The sequence below is a fragment of the Ictalurus punctatus genome, chromosome 10, assembly GCF_001660625.3.
Source record: "Ictalurus punctatus breed USDA103 chromosome 10, Coco_2.0, whole genome shotgun sequence".
In the NCBI taxonomy this organism is placed as follows: domain Eukaryota; kingdom Metazoa; phylum Chordata; class Actinopteri; order Siluriformes; family Ictaluridae; genus Ictalurus; species Ictalurus punctatus.
Window position 1 is genome coordinate 19,381,954 of NC_030425.2, and position 13,519 is coordinate 19,395,472.

The following is a 13,519-nucleotide window of genomic DNA, read 5'->3' on the forward strand; positions in this document are numbered from 1 at the left end:
CAGTGAGAAATTAGTGACAGGTCTGGCATTTCCCAACCAACTATGAGCAGAATAATATCATGTCTTACCTGCATTCATATCGCTCATTCTGAAAGACATTACACTGCAGTACATTTCCAACTACAGCATCGGAATAGACAACAATAAGGAGGGGTTTTCACACCATTGCAGCTTTTCCAAATGTTATTGGGTCAATGTATTCCACACATGTAACCGTAAAGACTGGCGCAAAAGTAAAGCATTTGCACTATTGACCCAAGATCCCAAATTCAAATAGCAAATTCTACTATGTACAGGCAGTTCTTGCATACAGAATTATAACTTGTCCTATGCATGCTTTGATAAATGTGAACCCTGGTTTTCACATCTGAACATGACATGATCATTTGTTCTTGTGCTTGATTTGACGGCAGATGCAAGGAGATGCAGCAACCTGGTTGAAAACCATCCATTTTCTATCCCATTTAAAACATTGGGCTTATGTCCATCACAATCATATTTGAGACACACCCAGTTCCCTTGGATGTATCACAGATTCTTCAAGCCAAACCAGCAAAGTTGCCATGAATTAGTAGAGTAGCTGGCTATCTAGCTGGTTGAAATGGGTTTTTCCTGCACAGGCACATTTTTGGCACCCATCAACATAGAACTTTCTTCTCCATGCGCAGTTGGGTTTAACAGCATATCTAGAGCAATTTAATATGTTGAAGAAAAACTACAAACAATATACTAAAAAGGCAACGCTGCTAATGCGCAGTATAAGATGAGCTTTCTGTCCTCGACTAAAAATTTTTTAAACTAAAACCGCTAAAAGTTCTCTCTGGGGAATACTTAAAGGGTTTATATGAAACCCAACAACAAAGTTGAGTCTGTGCAGAGAGAGAGAGAGAGAGAGAGAGAGAGAGAGAGAGAGAGAGAGAGAGAGAGAGAGAGAGACAGAGAGCGAGAGAGAGAGCGAGAGAGAGAGAGAGCGAGCGAGAGTGAGAGAGAGAGAGATATCTCCAAATAGAGCCACTTTTGGAAGCAAAGAACCATTAACTATTGAAAAACCCTTTAAAAGTGTACCTTTTAATTTGTTTATCATAATCAAAACCCCTGTTTATATAAATCCACCATTGTCCTCAAAAATATACATTATACTGTATAATATATAATACAACCAGCAGCCTGCCATTTTGTCCTATTAGTTGGTATGTGTACAGTTAATCGTGTGGTGCTGGCAAGTTTTGCCTGTTTAATATTACAGTCCTAAGCTGTGTTTTTGTGTTTCCCTGGTTTCAGGAGCTCTCCTAGTACTTTGGTTCCAAGTGTCATATTTTTTTTCTTAACTCCTTGTTTCCTAGATGTTGTTGCTGTGTCTCATGGTTTTTGACTTCTGAGTGTGTTTTTGGATTCATGAGAATGCAGTGGCCTGAGAGGAAGGTACAAAGGTACACCACCTTTGCATTATAATGAAGATTTATCGAAAAGCCTAAATAATTAATGATATAATTGTGTGGACATCTTGTTGCAACTGGGTACAGTTTGTTACAGAACATTTTTAAAATAAAGACACCCTCTCTGAGCCATATTAGGTTAATTAAGTAGATGCCACATCTGTGTATATGAATTTTTTTTGCAGCTGCATTTCCTGTGGGTTTCAGCTATCTGTTAATGTCTATAATATATACTGGCATGTTTCACTTCTTTACATACCGGTGCATTTGTTGTCTCTCTGTTTGTCATCGCTCTGTGTGGGCTACCTGGCTCTTCTATAGCTGACAGAGGATTAATAGGTGAGGAAGATTGCTTTCCCTTGCGTCCTCTATCGCAGCACCCAAATCCTGGATCACTTTTTAGTGAGGGTAGCTTCTGTGTGTGTGTGTGTGTGTCTGTGTGTGTGTGTGTGTGTGTGTGTGTGTGTGTGTGTGTGTATTTAAGAGTACAGACAGATGGTGAGGTACTTAAGGGAGTTTTGGAGAGAGAGGTCATTGAGTAGACTTGTTTAGGCTGAGGGACGGTCCAGGGGAAAATAAAGCAGGTGTGTGTGTGTGTGTGTGTAAAAGAGAAAGTAGGTTCATAGATATAAGGCAGTTTAAAAGTTTTAAGAAAAGGCATATAAGAGTTTTCAGAAGCATTAGGCACATGCACGCGCACACACACGCACACACACACACACACGCACACACACACACACGCACACACACACACGCACACACACACACGCACACACACACACACACACACACACACACACACACACACACACACACACACACACACACACACACACACACACAGCAGGCTGTTAATTCAGGCCTGTCAGTATAGAACTGACTGTCACTGATGAAAGCAAGTGCCTTTAAAAGCTGGCAGCTGCATATCTGCTTTAAATATATTCCTAGGCACTGTTTCTCTTAACACAATCTCTATCCCTATGCACAGCGATTGACTGTGTGGTGCTAGATTCTCATTTGCAAATATGTTTCCTTAGGAAATGGCGAGAGAAAACACCTTTTGTGTCCTTCAAGAGATTCCTCTATAATTATTTAACCTCTTAAACCATCACAAATTGTTTAGAAGAGTGTGGCTAGCCTGTTTAGCTAATCCCCACCATACTGTGAATTAAATACAGTGAGTTCATTGTGCTTGAAAATTGCTGCCATGATTGAGGACTTGTGCTCTGAGTGTATGTTGCTGCTAATCTTTTGTGAGTAAAGCCTTTTGCGTAAGGTGGAATTTCTTCTCTGGCAGGATTGCATGGCTCTGGGATTGTTCTAGGTGACCCATTGAGCAAAATGGGCCTTTGCCTGAATTAAAAAATGTGAATGTTTGTTTAGGCTGATGCAGATCTGGTTGCTAAGCAGGTGCTGTGGTCGATGAGTTCCTAAATCATTTTTAAGCTGCATATTGTGGTTCCCTGACGAAGGTTGGAGCAATAGCATAATGATATAAGAGACTCATGAACGACATCCATTTCAGCTAAGTGAAGCTGATTAATGCTCCAACGTGTCCTTTCTAAACCATGAACAGAAGAGCTGTATACTAGTGTATAATACATTCCGGGCCAGGGAGGGCATAAATACCTACATGTTATTGTGTAATGCTGGTTAAAGTCACTTGCTCAGACCTTGAATCATGTCATGTATCATCAAGCTTTTTATAGTCCGAATACTGTGTGAGTATAGTTTCATGATGCTGTTTCATATTTACTGCATTCTGTTTAACATCATAAATGCACTTCCTGTTTTCTTTCTTGTTTTTAGTAGACACTTTCATTTAAAACAAATTGCACATTAGATTGGATTCAACCTAATCTAATCACATGTGATTTTAACCCACAACCTGGCCCACTGACACAGAACCTTAGCTGCTAATGTCTATTAGATTAATACAGTGATCACCAACTATGGTTCTGCAAATCTACATTCCTGCAGAGTTTAGCTCTGTTGCTTATTAAACACATCTGATTCTGCTAATCAACGCTTTGCCAAAGCCCTGATTGGCTGGAGTAGATGGAATAAGAACTGAACTCTGCAAGAAATGTGGATCTCCATCACGGCTAGTGACTACTGGCTTGGAGGCAGTTCGAATATAATTAGTAATATGATAACTGATGAGTGGAAAAATAAAATGCAAAATGTGAACAGAAAGTCACACTAACCAGTGCAGGTATCTGTTATTTATCAGTGTTTGGGGTTCACACCTGAACTCAGTAACTCACTTTGTTAATATTCAGAGTTACCTTTTTATTGGGTACAACTTTTATATTATAGAATATAGAATATTCTAGTTATCGGTAACTTAAACTAGGTGATACACCATGTATCATACATTTACAAGTGCATGTTGTACCTCATATAATTCTATGCACAATTTGTAACCCCATCCATCAGCTGAAAGGTCCCCCACTGGATCATCTCTGAACAGATATAATAGGTTTTTTTTGTTGTTTTTTTTTTGTTTTGTTTTTTTTGGAAGTTGGATCATTCTCAGATCATTTTTAATGGGAAGTAAAAAATTTTTTTTTACACTCATAGTTTGATGGGTGTTTACTGAGGTGTTTATAATATCTCCCCAGTTATGATATTATAATATCTCGCCAGTTATGGTCCAGTGTGGCGGGAGGTTGGGCTAAGTGGTTAGTATGCTTGCCTCGCACCCCCGAGGTTGGGGGTTCAAATCCTGACTCCATCCTGTGTGAACTGAGTTTGCATGTTCTCCCTGTGCTTCAGGGGTTTCCTCCATGTACTCCAGTTTCCTCCTGAGTCCAAAATGTGTTGTAGGCTGATGGGTATTTCCAAATCCAAATTGTCCTTAGTATGTGAATGTGTGTGCAGTTGTGCCCCGTGATGGATTGGAATCCCGTGCAGGGTGTCCACCGCCTTGTGCCCTGAGTTCCCTGGGATAGGCTCCAGACTCCCCACAACCCTGTGTAGGATAAGCGATATGGAAAATGGATGGATGGATGATGGTCCAGTGGAGGTCACTATAATGATTGAGCAGGGGAAGGCTGAGAGATAATGCATGGCAAAAGATGTGCTCCTGAATGTGTTTTGTTGATAAAATGGGCAATGTAGTCACAAGGAAGGCATACCTAATAGCAACCCATGTGTTTGTGAGTAGTGTGTAGTGTATTTTGTAATACAGTTTCAGTATAAGTGGCTTCATATTAGGCTGATTAGTGAAAAGAGGTGTGCTGGAGCAAAGACTCATGAAAACTCTTAGTGTTATACCTGTGCAAACCAGATGTAAAACATCAATGTGGCTCTAATGGTTTATTTTGTTCTACAGGCAGAATCAAGTCAGTCTCAGAGTGCATACTTCTTGCCTGAGTTCGCTCTCTCTCCACAAGGAAGCTTTCTGGAGGACACAACAGGAGAGAAGTATCTCACATATCGCTATGATGATCAGGTAAGCATTAGACATCTGCACTGTAATGGTGCCTTCACAAACATTTCATTTAGATTGTCTGTGTGGTTGAGATCTGGCTGGGATCAGTTAAGTGCTAGCATTTAAAGTTATAGACTTCACAAAGTCAAAGGTTTTACCAATACCGATATGCTTAACACTGTGTAGTATAATGGAAAATGCTTGCATGTAAAAATCACAGGAATGTAAGCAATGTAATATGAAATAATATAGGAGAATATGATGAAATTAGTGTTTTGTGGTCTTTAGCATAGTATTTTTTAAAACAAGATATTGCAGCTGTGGCTCAAGTGGTAGAGCAGGTTATCCACCAATCGTAGGGTTGGCAGTTCGATTCCTGGGCCACATGACTCCACATGTCGAAGTGTCCTTGGCCAAGACACTGAACCCCAAGTTACTCCTGATGACAAGTTAGTGCCTTGCATGGCAGCTCTGCTACCATTGGTGTGTGAGTGTGTGTGTGTGTGTGTGAATGGCTGAATGAGACACAGTGTAAAACGCTTTGGATAAAAGCGCTACATAAGTGAAGACCATTTACCATTATGATATTCAAATACAAGGAAGTAAAAGGCAAACTGAGGACCAGTTGAGGGCAGCTCAGTTAAATCCTAAAAAGACTAATGACATTTTGTGAATTTTATAATCGCAGTGAGAGGAATATGGTACTAAGCACAATGATTAAATAAATATCTGTGTAAGATTTCATATGCATGTTAGAAGCATCATTTTCATTATGAAACTGAAATGCAGGCATCCAGTGGCTCATTCTGAACCATAATAGAACCAAACACTGCTGACAACATGTTGAAAAATTATACATACATACATATATATATATATATATATATATATATATATATATATATATATATATATATATATATATATATATATATATATAGATATATATATAGATAGATAGATAGATAGATAGATAGGTGGATAGATAGATAGATAGATAGATATATAGATATATGATATCTGCAGACCCCATGCACAGGAAGGTTATATATGTTCACGTTGTTTTTGGCACGTTGTCTTTGAAACAGAAGATAGATGGCCGCAATGGCAAAGAGCAGACACTGCTTCTCCTTCATCTCATAGAATGTGATGCATATATACACTGGTGAATTTTATATAAAAATGCTCTCTATCCAGAATGTTTAATTTTAGCAGCAAGAAAACTGGTTTGTTGTCAAAAGTGCTAGTTGCGCCACCCTACTATGGCAACTAGTAGTAGGAACGCCTACTGGCGAGTTCATAGTACAGCGACTGGTGACTTGCTGTGATAAAATTGCTGTATGTGTGAGTTTACCTTTAGTCTGTGCGTTGCATGGCAACATATATCGCTCTATCCAGCTGTGGCTTCATTGAAAACAATTTGTGCTGACAGAGCAAAAATAAACAGAATATTTGGCCATATTGTGTATGAAATGAGAGTTGAGCAATATTAATTTCTTAAAAAATTTATATCACAATATATTTCTTAATTTCGGTTGATACAATATAATTTCGATCTTAATATGAACAATATAAAAGCCTCAGAAAAAATGCCAAGAACGCCCACAATGGATGTCTGTACCTACAAACTTCTGAATAATGAATTTGCCAAGTCTATGAAACCTCCTATAAAACTATACAATATTTTAGAAATAAAAACGGCACAAATCAATTAATGTTCACCTTTTATTTGTATTTACAAATACAAATATTTACATACAAACAAGGAATGTGAAATCACTGTCAAATAAACATAAAACTTCACCTTTGCCAATCTTAATATCTTTAACTTTACACTACAGCATAGGCTGATTATCTTATTCTTATAAATAAGTGCTTCAAAAGTGCTTCAGCCAGGATAAAAAATATGAAAAGTGATCAGAGTTGCTGTAGAAAACAGAAAAAAGAGTGAGCAACAACAAAAACACATGTTGCTGTGGCAGGGACATTGTTGAGGGTTGATGACACCCTATGACAGCCTGTAGAGGTTTTTGGCAAGAATTACAAGCTGGTCTAAATTATCTGGCTTCAAAGATGCCCTTTTACATGTGACAATGTTGCCACCTGTACAAAAAAAACCCTCTCAGAGGGAGAGCTTGTGGCCTGAATACAGAAGTAATGTTTTGTCATGTGGCTTACTCTGGGAAAGTTCTTTTGATAGACTTTCCACCAATCCAGAGGATTTGAGTCATTGTCAGCATCTGGAGACAGAAGTTAGTTGCAGAGCTCTCTCTCATCTACCTGCTGTGCACTCTGTGTACAGCAGAGCCTTCTGTGCCTTCCCTGTTAGTAGTGGTGGACCTGTTTGAAAAAAGCTATCCAGAAACCGCTTTGTTTTCTTGGCTGGTGGAACTGCTGCAGAAACATCTGCTATGGTTTCTTCTCTAGACTCCTCTTCCCTTACCACAACAGCTATATCTGCCTTCAGCATCCCTTCTCTCTCATTGATGTGTTCTCTGTTCTCCTCCTGAGTGTACTGAAGCTTGAATCTTGGGTCAATGAGGCATCCCATGTCACGTAGATCATCCATGGCTGGGTCATCATACTTTTCGTTGAGGTATCCCATCACTGTTGTCTTTATTGTCCTGGTGAGGTCTGTGTCATCCTCTGCTTCCTTCAAGATGTTGAAGAGATGCATCATTGGTTTTAGGAATGACACACTGATATAGGACTCACCGGACAAGGCATCAGTGAATTCATGTAGTGGGCTTAGAGCTGCATCTATAGACTCTAAAACGTCCACATCTTGCCAGGTAGGAACCAGCGACCTGGTCTTCTTGTCCTTTGAGAGGACCTCTGTGATGGCCCTTTTCTGCTCCATAACCCTCTTCACCATTTGTTGATGGGAGCCCTATCTTGTTGGTGTTTCACTGATGAGCTGTGATACTCCTCCTAAGCAGTTACAAGGTCCCGTTTCTTCTTCCAGGAGTAGGAGAAGGCAGCCACCACCTTTTTACAGACCCATATTGCTCTGTCTACTCGCTTGTCTTGGTTAACTTTCTCTGTAGACAGAGAGAGAAAAGATATTACAATATATAGTTGTCACTTGTACTTATATTTCACAATTCTCCTGCTTACGTACATTTTTTTGTTTTTATTTCACACCTTATTTGGCATCTGTAAAAATCTGTTTCCATGCCAGTAAAACACCTTTGAATTTAATTGATAGAATTGCTGTATGTATGAATCCATACAAATACAATATATATGTATAAATATAAATTAATAGCCTATAAAGTCACTTAAAAAAATTGGGGGAATGAAATCACCTAATCAAAACTACAGGCCAACTAAGTACTAAGTAATATCTAGTGTCTGGGTTTGGTATGGAGCTTTATGCTTTAAGCCACTTAAGATTGCAGTGCAAGGCTCTGTAGTCATAGCCTACACAACACAGAGTACCTCAACTCAAGTGTTTTATAACACATGCTCAATGAAATTTTTATGACATGGCATGCAACAACCATATAGCAAGCATAAAACTGTGTGAATATAAAAAGAATATGAACAAATATAAAGAATATAAAAATAGCTATCAAAAAACATACAAGCACTGCAATGTTAAGCTACGTTTAGGTTAGGCCTATTTTGTGTTAAACATATCGCCTATTTGTTACTGTAATTATTTTATTAATATATGCTCATACCCTAAGCAAAATAACTTAACATAATACCCAAATGTATATTAACTGTGTATAACTTACCAATAGCAGAGTTCAATCGATGCCCGAAGCATTGTAGTCTTGTCCATCTGTTCAGCTCAGTAGCTTTGATGGTATTGGTCCCACTATCTGTGGTGATGCAGACCTGGTGGCAAGCGCATTCATACATCTGGCTGAAATTGCTTTGCCCATGTGATCCTCGGGAAAGTAAACCGTCTGGAGGCATAAGCTGACAAGCTTCCAATCTTGGTCAATAAAGTGGATTATCAGGCTCAAGTATGGTTCTGAGGTTTGACTTGACCACAGGTCAGCTGTGGTCGCAGAATATGACACTGACTTCAGTTACTCCTCCACGCTTTCTCTAACTTCACCATAAAGTGTAGGTATAGCTGTGCGTGAAAAATATTTCCGGCCAGGGAGCTCGTATCTGAGGTCGATGACTGACATAATTTTCCTGAAACCCACGGCATCATGTCCTTAGCCAAAAAGTTTGTGACAGCCATAGTAATGTCTTTATGACATTTAGACTGATTGTCATAAGGCATGAATGCAGCCATCTGCATTTGCTGCATGGGTTTCTCTTTTAACACAGCTGGTGATGGAGGTAGCGGTGATGTTTCAGAGACAGGTTGGCTTAAACTGTTATGGTATCTCATCTTCTGACTCTCAGAATATTCTATCGGATGAAACTACTTCTGATGGTGGAACAGATTTGATGTGTTCCTGCTGCTATTCCGCATCACTCTCTGGCACATTTTACAGCACACTGAAACCTGAAGTTTATCAGATCTTAGATAGCCGAACCACTTCCATACCACAGAATTAGTCTTTCATCTCTTATCAACTATTTCTTCTGTTTCTCCTCACTTGTGGAAGCCCGTTCAGTCGCATTTGTATTGCGGTCAGGAGTACTCATTTTGTAGCTAAAACTTGCCGCATTGGAGCTTAGCCTACCACTGCTGAGCACTGGCTACATATCAGTGGTGTATGTCATCATGTACATAGCTAAATGTGTTGTGCTCATTCTGCCTGGTTTGAATACAATGAACTGATGCCTGCGCTCTGAACGTAAGACAGTGACAAATGCTGTAATCTATGTCAAAATATCGGAAATGTGTTTATAATTGCGATATATATTGATAATGAATTATTGTCCAGCCCTAGAACTGTTGTATAAAAGTAATATCACTCTCACAATTGTGATTTTGTACTAAATATCATCATGGCTGTGATTACTTGAGCACTAGGCCTGATTGGCCTGGATATTCACTGTAACAGCACACTTGCTTGTGCAGTATTGCTTAATTATAATAAATCAGTTTTTGAAAAAAAAAAAAATTACTAAAATAAACCAACAAGCATGATTCCTGGCTATAACTACAATTTAAGATATAGATATATCATTGAATAATGTGAAAGCCATCCATATTTAATGCTTAATGCAAAACTGAAATATCCGGCGCATACCAATAAGAATTCTAATTGTAATTCGAGACAGCGTGGAACTTCCTTTGAGGAAGGTGTTCTATGAGGCTGGAGACATTTTCCTACCGCCTTCAGGGTTTAAAGGGGAATTGAGGCCAGTCAGCCTCATTTAGCCCTCTCTATTAGGCAAGTCCAGGTATGCCAGACTTTTCTGGCCGTTACACGACTCTGCCGTGATGGCTGTTAATGCAGCGACGCTGTGTGCCCCTGCCGTAGCTGTTTTGGGGTCTGTTATGGAAACCTAGCTTCACTTCATTCCCTTATTGGACTTTGTTCCCAGCGCAGTTGTTGAAGGGATCTGCATGTGCTGAGAGCCTGTCCGGAGTTGATTTAGGGCGAGCATGTAATGTATTGACCTTTGAGTGAGTTGTTGCTGCAGAGAGTTGGTGGCATAAAGATGATGCTAAGGTAGTCCGCCTACTGTTATGACAAATATGCCAGAACTTATTCTGACAATCTCATGGTGTGTGAGTGTGTTTAACTTACAGTACTTGACAGTGTGTATTTGCAAAGTATCTCTGGGTTGTTTGCACTGACAGAGGTCTGCTTTGTAATTAATATTTCCATTTATGTCCCCTTGAGGGACAATTTCTATTAATATTACTGTAAATTTTCACTTAGCAGAAAAACAAGAAAAATCTGCTCTGTCCTTTGTGCTATGCCTGCTTATCCATCATCTGAGGATGTTCCTGCACTTCCATCCATCCATCCATCCATCTTCTATACCGCTTATCCTTTTCAGGGTCACGGGGAAAACTGGAGCCTATCCCAGGGAGCATTGGGCACAAGGCAGGGTACACCCTGGACAGGATGCCAATATGTTCCTGCACTTGTTTCCCTAAAAAAAAAATCGAATTACTCATGGCACCTTGAGTACCTTCTGGTCCACATGACTATGAACGTTAAAAAAATCTAAATATGGGCAGTGGATGTAAGAAATGTCCAACACATCACCTTACAGTCACCGTACACTTTCCTACATGGTTCTCACTAAAACTCAACAATATAACACACACTGGATCTCAGAAATGTACACCAGTTCCCACGTCTCACAGCTTCACCTCCCAAAAGATTCGCAGGCTTTTCCTCACCTGCCTCAGGTTCCTTCTTCTTCAGACACGTCAAATTATTCCTGGTACTTTGGATTCAGTTGTTCCACAGGGCAGTGATCGGAAGGAAAAACAAACAAACAAACAAACAAACAAACAAACAAAAAAGATTTTTCAATAACATAACCAATGACAAGAGTTCAAATGAGTCCCTTTCACAGCAGATCTCATCTATCAGTAATGTCAAAATGTCCATCAAGTCCTACAATACCATATACAGGGCTTATTCCCTATGACAGCAGAAGCTTAAACTAATAGATAAAGCATATGTTTCCCTCAGACACCTTCCCTGTCAGTCTCTTTGTGTTGCTTGAGACACACATACACTGCATACGATAGGGTATTCAGAGAAGTCCAGCTCCCACCGACTTCTTCACAGTGTGTCTAACATGCTCTACTGCCTGCACTACGTTTTTGATCCTAGGCAGCTGTGCCTTCTTGGCTCTTTCTATCACACTAGCGCCAGTGTTTCCACATAATGCGAGCAATGGATAACGCTGAAATGGATCATGAGGCAGAAGAAAAAAAGCAGAACGCCCTTGGTCTGAGTGTAGGCAGGGTACATTTTTGGGAGTTGGGAGTGTGCTGATTAATTTTCGGTGGACTGTTGAAGGGGAAATTGTGGTTGTGAGATGATGGGTAATGGTGGACAAGTGACAATTTGAGGTGGCGCGTGGCACAAGAAGGCTAATACCAGGCACAGGCATGGCTTCTGTGGTTTGTGGCATTATGGCGGTGGGTATTTATAAAAAGAGTGGTTAAAGGATCCACAACTGGCAGGTTTTGCTGTGCTGGGCTCTGTTAGTGACATTTTGATGTACTGTGGCTTGGAATAAAACAAGTCAGCGTAAAGGGAACCAAGTAATGTATGGCTCAGTTTTGAGGGATAGCCTGCTCTGTGTCACTGAGGACTCATGAACAGAGCAAAAACCTGGTACTTAATAAACTAAAATGAGCTGTGATGTTGAGATAGTAATTTTTCTTGGCTCATAGAATGGTATAGAGTGATCTACAATGATATAATCCATGACTTCAATGCTGTGGCTAAAATTGCTAGCAACCAATTCCAGAATTGACTCTTCATAGATATATGAAACATTAGTCTTCTCCTATATTGGCAGTTATATGGAAACTGGTATGAGTTTATGGCGCCATATCAGACAGCAATTGGCAAAGGCCAGTCTCTCATAGTGTTGTAGCATAAATTTAAAATACAGTAGCACTAAAGTCGTTCTTATGTAATACTTCTAAAATGAAATGAATCTGTAATACACAATGTTAATATGGAATTCTTCTCCTTCTTCTTCTTCTCCTTATTATTATTATTATTGACAATTTCTGTTTCTTGATCTAGACACATATCTGTCTTCTTGAGGCCTTGTGCCTCACCTCTGTATATATACAATGGGGGAAATAAGTATTGGACACGTCAACGTTTTTTTCAGTAAATATATTTCCAATGAGTCTATTCACATGAACTTTTCACCAGGCATCAGTATTAACTCAAGAAATCTGGAATTATAAAGAGCTCTTTGCTTTTACCCTTCATGAGATGTTTCTTGTGTGACACCTTGGTAACGAAAAGCCTTTTTATAGACCATCAATTTACTTAGCTGATATTAATTTGCACAGATAGGGGGTATAACTACTTACAGATTTCAGCTGGTTCCTTGCTTTTCTTAGCATGTTCAATGTCATTCCACTTTATTATACATAACTTTATTTGTGGACTTTAATGTTGTGAATTCTTTATACTTCCAGATTTCTTGAGTTAATACTGATGTCTGGTGAAAATTTCATGTGATTAGACTCATTGGAAATATGTTTACTGAAAAAAATATTGACGTGTCCAATACTTATTTCCCCCACTGTGTATGTGTGTGTGTGTGTGTGTGTGTGTGTGTGTGTGTGTGTGTGTGTGTGTATATATATATATATATATAATATATATATATATATATATATATATACAGTATATATATATATATATATATATATATATATATATATATATATATATATATATACAGTATATATATATATATATATATATATATATATATATATATATATATATATATATATATATATGTTCATATCCTATGCGAGCTGTGAACCTCGATTGACAGGCTTTATTAGGATTCAAATAGCATAATTGGCATGAGTTACTGCTATCATATAGGTATTATGCTGACAAGTTTAAATGGAATATATATTTCGATTACACATGAATTCAGTGAAAATTTTGTGAATCCTGGTCATGACTAGCTATTCAACTAAAAAATGCTACCGTATAACAGGAGGAAGTGGATGTCCCATTTTAATTCTTACTCTGTCTTTCTGTAGTCATAC

At 38.8% G+C, this 13,519-nt stretch overlaps 1 protein-coding gene across 2 annotated transcripts in view; it reads left to right on the top strand.

The window, feature by feature from the left end:
* The window catches only part of adamtsl3 (ADAMTS-like 3), a 179,126-nt gene that overhangs the window by 31,443 nt on the left and 134,164 nt on the right, over positions 1-13,519 (top strand). For both annotated transcript variants that reach the window (XM_053683431.1, XM_053683432.1), the window contains exon 3: positions 4,774-4,893. In XM_053683431.1, coding sequence (XP_053539406.1) covers positions 4,774-4,893 — 120 coding nt within the window. The remainder of the gene's footprint in view (positions 1-4,773; positions 4,894-13,519) is intronic.